At 39.0% G+C, this 13,302-nt stretch overlaps 1 protein-coding gene across 1 annotated transcript; it reads right to left on the bottom strand.

The window, feature by feature from the left end:
• Nucleotides 1–659: 659 nt before the first annotated feature.
• Nucleotides 660–7,424, bottom strand: LOC120043959 (homeobox protein Dlx3b-like). Its single transcript, XM_038988556.1, has 3 exons — nucleotides 7,097–7,424; nucleotides 2,507–2,691; nucleotides 660–980 (listed from the first exon to the last, which is right to left on the bottom strand). Exons 1-3 carry the CDS (start codon nucleotides 7,422–7,424, stop codon nucleotides 660–662), a joined length of 834 nt encoding a protein of 277 aa, XP_038844484.1.
• Nucleotides 7,425–13,302: the final 5,878 nt, after the last annotated feature.

Here is a 13,302-nt window from a genome sequence, read left to right as displayed (position 1 = left end):
AATCGATTGCAAACGCAAAGAGTACCAAATACACATTTTCCCCCTATAGTTAGTTCTCTGCAACTTCAAAAGAGATGTTTTGTTTTGAACCACTGTGAAATAAAATGTTGAATTGCGCCTTGATGACATCTATATAAATGCAACAAATGGCAAGTATAATTAACAAATGTATGAAAATGGTACACGCTACTTCCATGTATCTGTGAGTGTTTCATATTGTGAAGAAACAAATGGCGTTGAATGCACTGACGGTATATATTTGCATAGCTGTAGATCAAAGAATCTGAAAGGACCTTTTTCATTGTTCAGTTAAAGGTCGTTAAAGGTCCCACAGTGGGCCACCGTAAAGGGAAGTACCACCAAATAGGCTGCCATTCTATCCATTCTCATATCAAATCTCTCCAACAGAGTGAAATGAGCCACTGATAACATTAGCATCTCATCACTCTATCTAAACAGAATATGGACTTGGATTTGTCCGTTCTTTTTGTATACAATTTGTATATAACAGAGACAACAAGTCCTTGTGCATGTTTCCCAAATTGTCCGTGAAGTTCAGCCCTCTGTATTGGCACACAAATCCCATCACAGCCCTCTAGGCTTTATTTCCAATGAGCCGCCATGTTGTTAACCCACAGTTTGTACCGGTACATTTTGTGTTAGTACACCGCCCCCATATTCTTAGGTGGTGTTGTGTGCTGAAGTACCAGTCCTGAGTGCTGTGAGCGTGACTGTGAGGTCTGTTGATACCAGTGATGAGTGTAGTTCTCCACATAACATAGAGTGGAGCCAAGGGAGGGCTGGGGAGCCTGCTCTCTAGTGGCGGGGTCTGTGGGTACACTACGGTCCCAAATGGCCGGGGATGGGGGTGAATTGCAGGACATAGAGTCACTGGCTCCTGGGCTGTGGTCCAGTAGAACTTCCCCGTTCATGTACAGCTTCTTGAATTTGGAACGGCGATTCTGGAACCAGATCTTGACCTGGAAGAAAAAATATTTGAGCTACAGGTTTAAATAGAAGGTCAGGATGTTTGTACCAGAAAATGTGAAGGTATGGGTTAAAAATGTATTATCTAGCAAAGGGTTGTAATTTCATATTGACACCCTAGGCCTTATTAGAATAGAATATACCTAATTATGTTGCATTGAAATTTGGAATCCAGATGCAAACTTTCATCAATAAATGAAGCTATCAATTATCAGATATGAAAACGACAGGAAGAGGTTAAAAACCCTGGTGGTTTGACATATAATATAAACAATACCGCTTTTTTATCGCTTTGGCACTATTTTTACAAGTATTTGGTGAATTGTAAGATACATGTTTCAAAATTGTCCTTTGAATGTAGTATGCTACAGTCTGTACATTACAGAACATTACACTGTTTTCACATTAGGCTATACACCGGAACTACCCATTAAAATTGACTGAACATCAAATTTCCATCATTTCTATCCCATGTGTGATCAAAGGCGTGATCATTGAAGACATCTTTCACTATGTAATCAAATGAAAGAAATTAAGGAAACATACATTTTAGCAGCCACTAGTTTGCATTAAGCCTGTCTTGAGCATTTGGCCATAGATTCTCATCGAATTTGCAGTAAATATCCTCATTGTTCATGCACCTAGGGGAAAACATTTTGTCATGGCAAACTTAATTTTGGATACATATGTATTGTGTAGGGGATGCATTTCTTTCTTGTTTTGGGCTTTCTGGAATATTTGTCTATTGGTATTGTATTACCGCACTGTAGGACCTAGAAACACAAGCATTTCGCTGCACCTGCTGTAACATTTGCTAATCTGTGTACGCGACCGATTAACTTTGATTTGTTACATACAGTACATCTCTGATCAGATTTTTTTTTTAACTTACTGTGAAGTAAAATCATAATAGTCATCATCATAGCAGTACATTCGAGTATATATCATATATTTTTTATGTTTCTACTTTACAGACATACTTTTTTATTATGCAATTCTCAAAATCGGTTGTAAACAAACACGTTTACGTGTACAATCCATAGGTTTACTAAACGTTTAAGTGATCATCAATTAAGAACAGTCGGATTAAGTAATAGTAACATGTCTTGTGAGTATTACATTGTGAAAGGCAATTACTTTATATGAACAAGTATTGCAATGTGAAACATGTATTTCTAGATGAAACACTGATTAAGTTTGGTGAAAAAGTGACTGTATGATTTTGTGTGCTGTACTAAGTCAATTGAGCATGTGCTTAGAGATTTAAAACAACTGCCTTTTTGTTGATCTGTTTTGAGTTTTGTACTAAGAGTTGTGAAAATGTACCACATACTTGTGAATGTAAAAAGCCATAAATCTATAACATCTCAGATGATTCACTAGGTGTAGAATTACAGTATGCAAAAAGATGCCAGTATAGTTCCTGGTTTTATTAGACAAATGAACATAAATCATAGAGATACAAGTCTCTCAACAGAGTGTCATAACAGTGGTATGTGTGGCCTGTTGGCTTCCTCACCTGTGTTTGTGTCACGTCGAGTTGAGCCGCTAGTTCGGTTCTCTCAGGAAGAGACAAATACTGAGTTCCCTGGAAGCGATGTTGCAACGCAGCGAGCTGGTAACTAGAATATATGGTGCGAGGTTTTCGGATTTTTCTAGGCTTTCCGTTGACCATTCTCACCTCAGGCTCTGGTTCCTCTTTCACTGAAAAATGAAAAATGACAACAGAGCATTAGTAGGCTAAAGGACTTGAGGGGGCTCATACATTTACACTAGACCTACAGAGGGCTTCAACAGTAGGCTATATGCCTATGCCTACAGAAATCAAGTATTATGATCACAGATTAATGAAAAGTATTATGATAAAAGATGAATGATGACATATTTCATTAGTCAATTTTAAATTTTATATAATTCTGCCTTACATTTTTTTTTTTTTTACCAGTTCTGAAATATGCTCTACTCAATAGCCTAAACAGGGTTTGGTGCACAAAATGTCTCTGTCCAAGAGATTCCAATGCCCCTCACATTATTATGGGATATGACACTAATGAGAGAGGATGATTGGTTCATCAAGTATATAGACTGTTGGGGTGTTTTCACATGCAGTGATCAAGTCAAAGCTCTAAGTCAGGCTATTGAGCCAAAAAGCAACGCGTGTCAGACTGACATGATGTGACACCTGATGTTGATGCACTTGGCTTCGGGCCAATTCGAAGATAAATATTATTTCTGGATAAAACGATAAACGGTATGTTATAGGGCCTAGATACCTAAACATTGTTAACAACACTACAATTACCATTGACAACACAAACACAATAGCAGTTCTCTCTCAAATGTGAAGGTTTCAGCTGCTTTGCAAAACCAATTTTGGATAAAATAAGGAAACCTTTTGCATTTACAGAATAGGCTACATTTTAATTAGCATTCTAGGCCATATGAACAATTTATATTATTCAAGAGCTTAATAGCATAGTGTGTTGTTGCAAAACGATCAAAGTAGGCTAGGCCTAATGGGTCATTTGAATTGTAGGATAAAAATTATATAATGCACTATTCCTTGGGAGCTCATCTTAAAGGCCATGAACAGTCAAAATCATGTTTTTCATGAAATTGGATGATATTTGGATGAAACCAGATCAAAGTATGATCATCAATGTATGAAATGTATGACTGTTGCTTCCACTTTGATAAAGTTTTATCATAAAGTTATTGGTCCCCTCCCCCGTGTCAAACACTTGGATTCAGGAGGCGGGATTATTAAAGTGATAGGGTATCATCACCTTAATTTTCTCTTACCTAATTTAAATAAGTACCATCTTGTAACCAACATCCGAGAAGGCTTGGTTGCAAAGGGGCATGGTTTATATAGCTAGATAGCTACTCTACTGTGTCAATATTTGGCGGTAGGGTATCAGCAAATGTAATTACAAGTTTACCATATTCATCTATGTCAAAGATACTTTTGTGTTTCCACTTTCATCTGTGTCTGGTGTTAGCTAGCTACTGGTTAGCTAGGTCTTCACCTGTGTCTGGTGTTAGCTAGCTACTGGTTAGCTAGGTCTTCATCTGTGTCTGGTGTTAGCTAGCTACTGGTTAGCTAGGTCTTCATCTGTGTCTGGTGTTAGCTAGCTACTGGTTAGCTAGGTCTTCATCTGTGTCTGGTGTTAGCTAGCTACTGATTAGCTAGGTCTTCACCTGTGTCTGGTGTTAGCTAGCTACTGGTTAGCTAGGTCTTCATCTGTGTCTGGTGTTAGCTAGCTACTGGTTAGCTAGGTCTTCATCTGTGTCTGGTGTTAGCTAGCTACTGATTAGCTAGGTCTTCACCTGTGTCTGGTGTTAGCTAGCTACTGGTTAGCTAGGTCTTCACCTGTGTCTGGTGTTAGCTAGCTACTGGTTAGCTAGGTCTTCACCTGTGGCTGGTGTTAGCTAGGTCTTCATCTGTGTCTGGTGTTAGCTAGCTACTGGTTAGCTAGGTCTTCACCTGTGTCTGGTGTTAGCTAGCTACTGGTTAGTTAGGTCTTCAGCCAGCATGGAACAAAAGGCGGGGGAAAAGGTTCAATACTCTGACGCAGTTGTCAAATCAACACATCCGTCAGTAGTGCTGTGAACCACAGAGACATGCCAAACGGGAGATGTATAAAACATTTTTGACATTATTGATGCAATTTCAATGTTGTTTGAGTTGCTTAGTGAACCACTAAATTAGCTTGAGAGGATTTTACTGCTACACTGCTCACTGCAACCAAGTTGCTTGACATAGGCGTTTCAAAGAGCTGTCAGTCAAGGCGAGGTCATGAATATAAGCTCCCCGCCCACTCAAGCCTGTCTTTTCAAACTTCCTGGTGGTTAGCCACCAGCGCAAAATTGTTTTTCTCATATTCTGAGCATTTCTATTCAAAACGAATATTATGGGTGATATTTTAGTAACTCAAAAGGCTATTTTACATAGGAATCAGAATGACTGTTTGGTACCTTTAAGAATTTTGACAAAAATACAAATGGGGTAGGCTTTAGCTGATTTTATTTTAATTAAAAGTTGTCACATATCACATGTTGTTGGCTTTGCAGCCTAGAATGCAGAATAGCAAAAAATATATTCTTGACATACTGTCTACAGGCCTAGGCCTACTCAATTTGTATAGCATATTCATAAGGATTATTTTTTAATAACATGTAAAACATGTAAAAGAAACACGTGATAACATGAAAGTACACATGTGAAATCATCTCAGCACATATGAAAACATCTCATATGAAATAAATGTGACAACATGGGGATGCAAAATTTCAACACTTTATACCATGAAACTACATGTGACAACATTTGAACGTTTTTCCACGTGAAAATGCTAATAAAATTTTCCCATGTGAAAGTTTTTCACATCTGAATCTGCAATTCATATGTGAAGTGAAAACATTATCCTCCTCACATGTATAAAGGGGGTGTTAACATGTGAACTCTAAATTGAATACATTTGAACATCTGACCTCAGCTATTTCCGCTATTTCACATGTGAAACTGTAAATGTCACATGCTTTTTTGTAAGGGAAGTAATGAAATGGTATGGCGATTTAAAATCTGGAATCCTTATTTGCTACATACATTTTGGACTTTAATGATCAATTAATGATCAATTATCGATATATGCCCATTGATTCTTGAATAATACAACTTATAAATGCCTCACAAGCTTAGATCAACTGTCCTACCGCAGCAGAACCCAAAATACAAGCTTGTTTTACTCCAATGTTTGTAAACAATGTAAATGTAAACAAACACTGTATAGCCTCAAAACGTGGTTTAAACTATAATTGTGATATATCATGGATCAATAGCTCTGTCTATGAATTTGAGAATGGTTACATTTCTCCAGGCCCATCTTTCAGCTTTTTACCAAAACACAGGCGGGATGCCCACTTTGTTATTGTTTCAATTGAGGATTCTAGCTTTAATGTAAGGCGTACATTGTTGAGCTAAAATGTGTAATAAAAAAGTGCATAAATCTTTAATCAATGACAATATGATTTATTTTGATCACTTAGTACTGACTGTTCAACATGACCCAACCTGGGATTTGAACTCACAACCTCTGGATTTGGGTTGTGATGCTCTTTCTGCTGTGCCACAAAGTCTACTACAGATTAATCACCATAATAAATCTCTGCACTTAGCAAAAAGACTGCCATTTGCACTGCTATTTTAGTCATCAGTTAATCTGACTATTCTCTCATTATTGATTTAGTTTACTTATCTCAGCATTTTAAGGGTTTTCTGTATAGTTGTCTAAAGTCAGTGTAGCATATAATTCTGTTTTAATGTTACTCCTGAATCACTATGATAAATATAATCGTTTTTCTTGAGATTTACTTTGAGGTCCAGTGGAGGAATACAGGTGAAATCAGTCATTGACACAGACATGGTGGCATAGCAGGAAGTGTTGAATGCCATGAACCAAGAGGTTGTGAGTTGAAATCCCACATGAAGACATGTTGAATAATAATTACTGTATAAATAAACATACACAATGTAATCATGTATGTAAATTACTGTATCTGTAGCTAAGTGGAAAACACTGTGTATAGTTTGTGACTTTCTGAGGACATCCTAATTTCGATTGCAGGGCATCACGTAAAGAAACTTCATGGGAAATATCATCACATGTAAAGTGTTCCAAAACCACGTGATTTGACATGTGAAATACAATTTTGAATGTGCAAAACATGTGGAATTTTTACATGCGTAATAAATCATGTGATTTTCCACATGTGAAATCGTGTTTTTTCCATAAAGGTAGGCTACATTTAGTTGATAAATTATTCCAAATCAAAAGTACGCTAACTTACACTATTTTCAAAACCGTTTAACTCCCAACAACCAAATTAATTCCTAACACCAATTAGGCTGACCAAATGTAAATTCGATTTATATAATTTTAAGTTGGCACATTTAAGTTCTGTGGCATAAAGTTTGGTCCTCGTTGGCGATAAGCCTTTTGGATGGTTGATTTAACATCGGCCACATTGACACATCAGAACAAAATAGTAACAAACATAACTTCGAGATTCACCAAAAATGGCAACGTGTCTAATGCGTAAATCTTACCGATATCTTGGAGATGTGACTGTACGTCCCGGGTATAATGAGCATATTGCGTATGAGGATAAGGGTTTTCCGATTTGGCAATGTAGGCCCCATGTAGATTGTAGTGGTGATGATACGAGTATGGCTTCATTGGTTGCAAGCAGGACTGACTGTGGCTGGGGTAGTAGTCGTGGTGGCTGTGCGTCGTCTGGCCGCTGTAGAACCCCATGTCCATGGGAGAAGACTTTGGCAGGGTCGGCAAATCATTGGCGCCCGGGTGACAGCTCACTGTGGAGTGGAGATCAGACGAAAGGCTCGATGTCGCCTTCTCAGAAGTAGTTCCATTCATCCTGCACGGCCCTCCTTCACTCCCCTAATAAAAACCTCCAGAAATAGAGGAGACTCGTAAGAAAGGCCTAGTAAGTTGAAATTCAAGTTTGAAAAGTAAACATCAACTCCCCAAAATAAAACCAAAACAATAGGCCTATTGTGAAGCGTTGAACTCTTCAGAGTCTATCCAAAGTCCCTCGTCGAGACTGCACTGCACTGTGACGGCACCCAACCCAACTGAACTCAAAATTACAGAGCGAGGGGAGTGAATGCTTCATTCCCAGTTTACCCTGAGGGCTAAACTGTGTCGCCAGCCAGGCTACACTCCTCTCCCCACGAAAACCTCCAGAACCTCCCCCGGCCCGAACCACAGTCCCACAACATTTCTGAAAGTAGAAGAGACATTTTCTGCTGGATGTGTTTATTAGGCAGTTAAGAATAGAGTTAAGAAAAAACGCACAGATTATTCAATCTCTATTGCACTCCACACTGCCCTTTCCCACCTGGACCAAAGGAACACCTACTTGAGAATGCTATTCATTGACTACAGCTCAGCTTTCAACACCATAGAGCCCTCAAAGCTCATCACTAAGCTAAGGACCCTGGGACTAAACACCTCCCTCTGCAACTGGATCCTGGACTTCCTGACGGGCCGCCCCCAGGTGGTAAGGGAGGGTAACAACATATCTGCCACACTGATCCTCAACATGGGACCCCTCAGGGGCATGTGCTCAGTCCCCTCCTGTACTCCCTGTTCACCCATGACTGCATGGCCAAGTACGACTTCAACGCCATCATTAAGTTTGCCGATGACACAACAGTGGTAGGCCTGATCACCGACAACGATGAGACAGCCTATAGGGAGGAGGTCAGAGACCTGGCAGTGTGGTGCCAGGATAACAACCTCTCCCTCAACGTGATTAAGACAAAGGAGATGATCGTGGACTACAGGAAAAGGAGGGCCATGCACACCCCCATTCTCATCGACGGGGCTGTAGTGGAGCAGGTTGAGAGCTTCAAGTTCCTTGTTGTCCACATCACCAACAAACTATCATGGGTCAAACACACCAACACCTATTCCCCCTCAGGAGACTGAAAAGTTTTGGCATGGGTCCTCAGATCCTCAAAAAGTTATACAACTGCACCATCGAGAGCAGCCTGACTGGTTGCGTCACCACCTGGTATGGCAACTGCTCGGGCCTCCAACCGCAATGCACTACAGAGGGTAGTGCGTACGGCCCAGTACATCACTGGGGCCAAGCTTCCTGCCATCCAGGACCGCTTCCTGCCATCCAGGCGGTGTCAGAGAAAGGCCCTAAAAATTGCCAAAGACTCCAGCCACCCTAGTCATAGACTGTTCTCTCTGCTACCGCACGGCAAGCGGTACCGGAGCGCCAAGTCTCGGTCTAAAAAGCTCTTACCAGCTTCTACCCCCAAGCCATAAGACTCCTGAACAGCTAATCAAAAGGCTACCCAGACTATTTACATTTTTATACTGCTGTGTATAGTCACTTTACCTACATGTACATAATACCTTAATTACCTTGACTAACCTGTGCCCCCGCACATTGACTCTGTACCGGTACCCCCTGTATATAGCCTCGTTACTGTTATTTTATTGTTACTCTTTAATTATTTGTTATTTTTAAATTTTCTTCTTTTTATTAGTATTTTTTATTTATTTTTTACTTCAGTTTATTTTAGTAAATACTTTCTTAATACCTATTTTTCTTAAAACTGCATTGTTGGTTAAGGGCTTGTAAGTAAGCAAATCACTGTAAGGTCTACATCTGTTGTATTCGGTGTTGTATTCGGACCTAATTAAGACATATTTAGTCAACATTTAACTGTCTGCAACAAGGATAGGCACCATTTTTCACTGGAGTTGTGCATTAAAAAAAAATGTAGCCTATATGCATAGGTTTGGGACTAGATCAATTTGATAGGCTTATTCCTCTTTAGGTTGGCTAAGGACTTTCCGTAGGTGTGGCAGCCCTAGAATTGGGTCGTCACTAGTTACCACAATCACAAAGTCATAAACTCCGCCTATTTCTACCATTTATCTTCTTAAAATCTGACTTAAAACCTAACCTCAACCGCAACCCTAACCTTAACCATACTCCTAACCTTATGCATGACCCTTTTTGTTTTCATACATTTTTTACGATAGCCTGTAGCCAATTTTGACTTTGTGGCTGTGGTAACTAGTGGAGACCCTATACGTGGCCATTCCATTCACATCCTCAAAAACAACCCAAAAAGTGTTTCAGTGGCACCAAGGTTTGGAGAAGTTTAGGTAAATTGTGTGTCATTCGATTGTCGTTGATTATCAGATATGCAGCAAATGATGGCCTATCAGCCTAACAAAACGCAATTAACTCATATAGACTATAGATAATGGCAAGTGAAACCAAGTGAAACTCTCAAGGAGTGTCAAAAAAGATACATCAACTCTTTTAACTTCCATGGTTGAATGTTTGTAATCTTTGTCTATTAGCAGTGGACCAGTTTCTACGGAACCCCTTAGGGGTCATGATGGGAGGTTAAAACAGCCAGGCTAATCAGTTCCCTCAGTTTTTATCCATTCTCTCGTGTTTTAAATTTGTTCTCTCTGTTTTATTATCCATTCCCTCTGATCATTTATTTGTTAACTCATTGTTTTTAATCCATTCCCACGGATTTTTGATTCCTAACCTTAGTTTTTGTTTTTATAAATTACTTCTGAACTCCTTGTGGATTTATGTATCCCATATTTCAGCCTGGTCTCATAGACAAGACGTAACATAGTAAATGTAAATATGGTACATACAAATTAGTATGTTTTGTTACGTTTGGTGTGGAATTCGAATCTCATCACAGACAAGTTTAGCATTTTAGCTAATGAGCAACTTGTCAAATACTTACTACTTTTTAGCTACTTGCATGTTAGCTAGCCCTTTCCCTAACTCTAAATGTAACCCTTTAACTTAACCCTAACCTTAACCCCTAACCTAGCTAACGCTAGCCAGCTAGCTAGTTAACGTTAGCCACCTAGCTAGAATTTGTAAAATATCATACATTTTGCAAATTTGTAACATATATTACAAATTGTAATTTGTAACATATCATACCAAATGGGCGATGGAATCCCAAAATTAATACATACTATACGAAACATACCATACTAAATCTCGTATTTGCGTACAGAATAATACAAAATGCTCTGAGACCAGCTCGGATCTCTAAACATAAATATACATAAGTATGCATGTATAGGTCTTGTAGCTATCACCCGCCTAGTATATAGACTTTTCCTTTTGAAGGACTGTTGTCTGTATCTATTCTAACCCTAAACACCCCGGAAACCTGAGCCCTAAATTAACCTCTCTGACCCACATGCCTAACCCTAAACACCCCAGAGACCTGAGCTCTAACCCTAACCTCTCTGGCCACCATGCCTAATCCTAACCACTCCTGAGGCCTGAGCCCTAACCTCTCTGGCCCCTATACCTAACCCTAGCCAGACCTTAGTCCCAACCCTAACTGCTCCAGAGATGTGAGTCCTAACCTTAACCTCTCTGGCCCCCATACCTAACTTTTACCATTCCCGAGGCCTGAGTTCTAACCCTAAACCTCCTTGGCTCTCCTGCCAGCCCTGACCCCTAGGGAGATCCAGTCCCTTTTCCCACATGATATATTTAAATGACACTTTTACCTACAACTATAACAAGTATTTGTCTACAAATTATTTTGAAAATAGTATACTATTTTCTTATGGTAAAATACACCCCTTTCCACCTCTTATTCTTATTTTTGTTTTCTTCATTTACTTTTTCTTTGTTCTTTGTGTGAATACATTTTGGGCTTTTGAAGGGATGGTTATATGTGCCTGTGCAAGCTCGACATCTATGGATGTCGACTGTACAGTCTCCTAACTTAACCCCTAGCCTAGCTAACGCTAGCCAGCTAACTAATGTTAGCCACCTAGAATTTGTAACATATTGTACGTTAGGCAAATTCGTAACCTATAATATAAATTGTAATTGTAACATATATCATACAAAATGGGTGATGGACCTCCACAAATGAATACATACCATATGAAACATAATGTACTGAATCTCGGATTTACGTACAGAATAATACAAAATGCTCTGAGACCAGGTTGGATTTCTAGGCCTATGGAAGTAATTATGTAGGCTACCATGACGTCCCACTTGGCTGATAACATATTGCAGCCTAACATGTAATTCTATTTAGTTAATTAAATGCTTTAAATGGTGATGATCACTGACCATTTCATATTTTATTTCCAGTTTCATTGTTTTCATAGGTAGCCAAATTATAAACGGCAAATAATAGGTAATGGGCGTGCAAAACCCTCAATATATTGATACAAGTCTACCTTGTCCGAGAGAGATTTACATGGTTATCAAAACATCATGCCAGGGTAAGCCTACACGAAACACAGCCCTTATTTTAAGAGTTTCTGAAATTCCCTTTGGGAAAAATGAATGGTGGAAAAACGATTGGAACCATGTCCCTGTTTGACCGCTAGGTTTTATGGGTGTTATGACACCTCCACTGTGGGGCTCTATCAAGAGAAATAATAATGGCATATTTTTGTTGGACAAAGCCTATGATGAAAATGAATGGCATTTTTGGATAAACGCTGAAAATAAGGTCTGTGGTAAACACAGGTTTAGATCTTATAGGCTACGTTTTGTTCTATGAGATCATCTTCATAAACTAACATCACTTTTTGTGAATTGTGAAGAATTGATGTAAGCTAATCATAAAAAACGAATCACATAAAAGCTTCATAATTCATAAAGGTCACGTTAACTGACTGCTCTTATCTAATAGAACATCCCCTTAACCTCAGACCTTATTTTCTGCGTTTATTCCAAATCCCTATTCTTTCCCATTGGGATGGATTGCTCAACGAACCACTGGTAATTTATTTCCGGATTTTAGGACAAAAAACTGGCGAGCTCTAATAGGCTACATATTAAATAGCCTACATATTTATGAACTTCACAGGGTGGTAAAATTTAAAATCAAGGTGATGAACACGAGGATCCTTTCCAATAAATATCGAGGGTCTTATTCTGGTGACATGATCATCGATGCTTGGCTGCCATTTGACAAATAAAACATAATTTCGCTATATTGTCCATAATAGCCTAATCTCATGTAGTTTATCTGCAAGGTGTTGGCTAGAGCGCACGTGCCAATACTAGAGTGGGCACAATCGTTAATGCAAAACATTTGTGTCAGAAATACAACAGTAGAGTTTAAAATGCAATGGAAACCCATATAACTTGTTTTTTTTCGGTACATGGGAATTTAAGCGCAAAATGAAACATCTCTGGTGGTAAAATGCGCATAGGTCCTATAGTGTTTATGCGGATTTGAGAACATTGGCATTAAAATCTGGCGCCAACCTAGCTAGTAACCTTGTTTACATCCACCGTTGTTTACTGTAGCCTATAAATGTTTTTCTAGACAGTTTTGATGGAAACAAGAAGTTTCTGTACAATTTTATAAATGCCAACAGCTAATTTGTTCGTTTGACATGGTGGGATCTTTTTGTGTCGGTAAAACGTATTATGCGCCAAATGGCGGTGGAAAAGCCTTTATGCGCAAATATTGAAATAGCCTTATAACAATCACATCAACGTAAACTTGGGAGTCACGCGATTATATGGTTGTCCTCCCACTATGACTCGTGAAACCATGCAGTTTTAGGATACATATTACATAAATTATGATTAAGTTCACAGGATGGTGAACGTGCACGACGATGAGTTTGATACCGCTTTCCAATACATATCTAGGGTCTTATTCTGGTAACATGATGATCGATGCTTGACTGCCGTTTGACAAATCCAAATATTTTCGCTATTATCCATAAT

This window comes from Salvelinus namaycush, chromosome 3, assembly GCF_016432855.1.
Source record: "Salvelinus namaycush isolate Seneca chromosome 3, SaNama_1.0, whole genome shotgun sequence".
NCBI classification, from domain to species: domain Eukaryota; kingdom Metazoa; phylum Chordata; class Actinopteri; order Salmoniformes; family Salmonidae; genus Salvelinus; species Salvelinus namaycush.
Note: the sequence above shows the minus strand (reverse complement) of the source record. Positions and strands in the feature narration are given on the sequence as shown.

What these genes read in the sequence shown, in the direction of transcription:
- LOC120043959 (XM_038988556.1), bottom strand. Translation starts at nt 7,424, where the DNA reads ATGAATGGAACTACTTCTGAGAAGGCGACATCGAGCCTTTCGTCTGAT. An exon ending in GTCACATCTCCAAGATATCG is followed by an intron (nt 2,692 to 7,096) that starts GTAAGATTTACG and finishes TTCATTTTTCAG; the next exon opens with TGAAAGAGGAACCAGAGCCT. An exon ending in TCGACGTGACACAAACACAG is followed by an intron (nt 981 to 2,506) that starts GTGAGGAAGCCA and finishes TTTTTCTTCCAG; the next exon opens with GTCAAGATCTGGTTCCAGAA.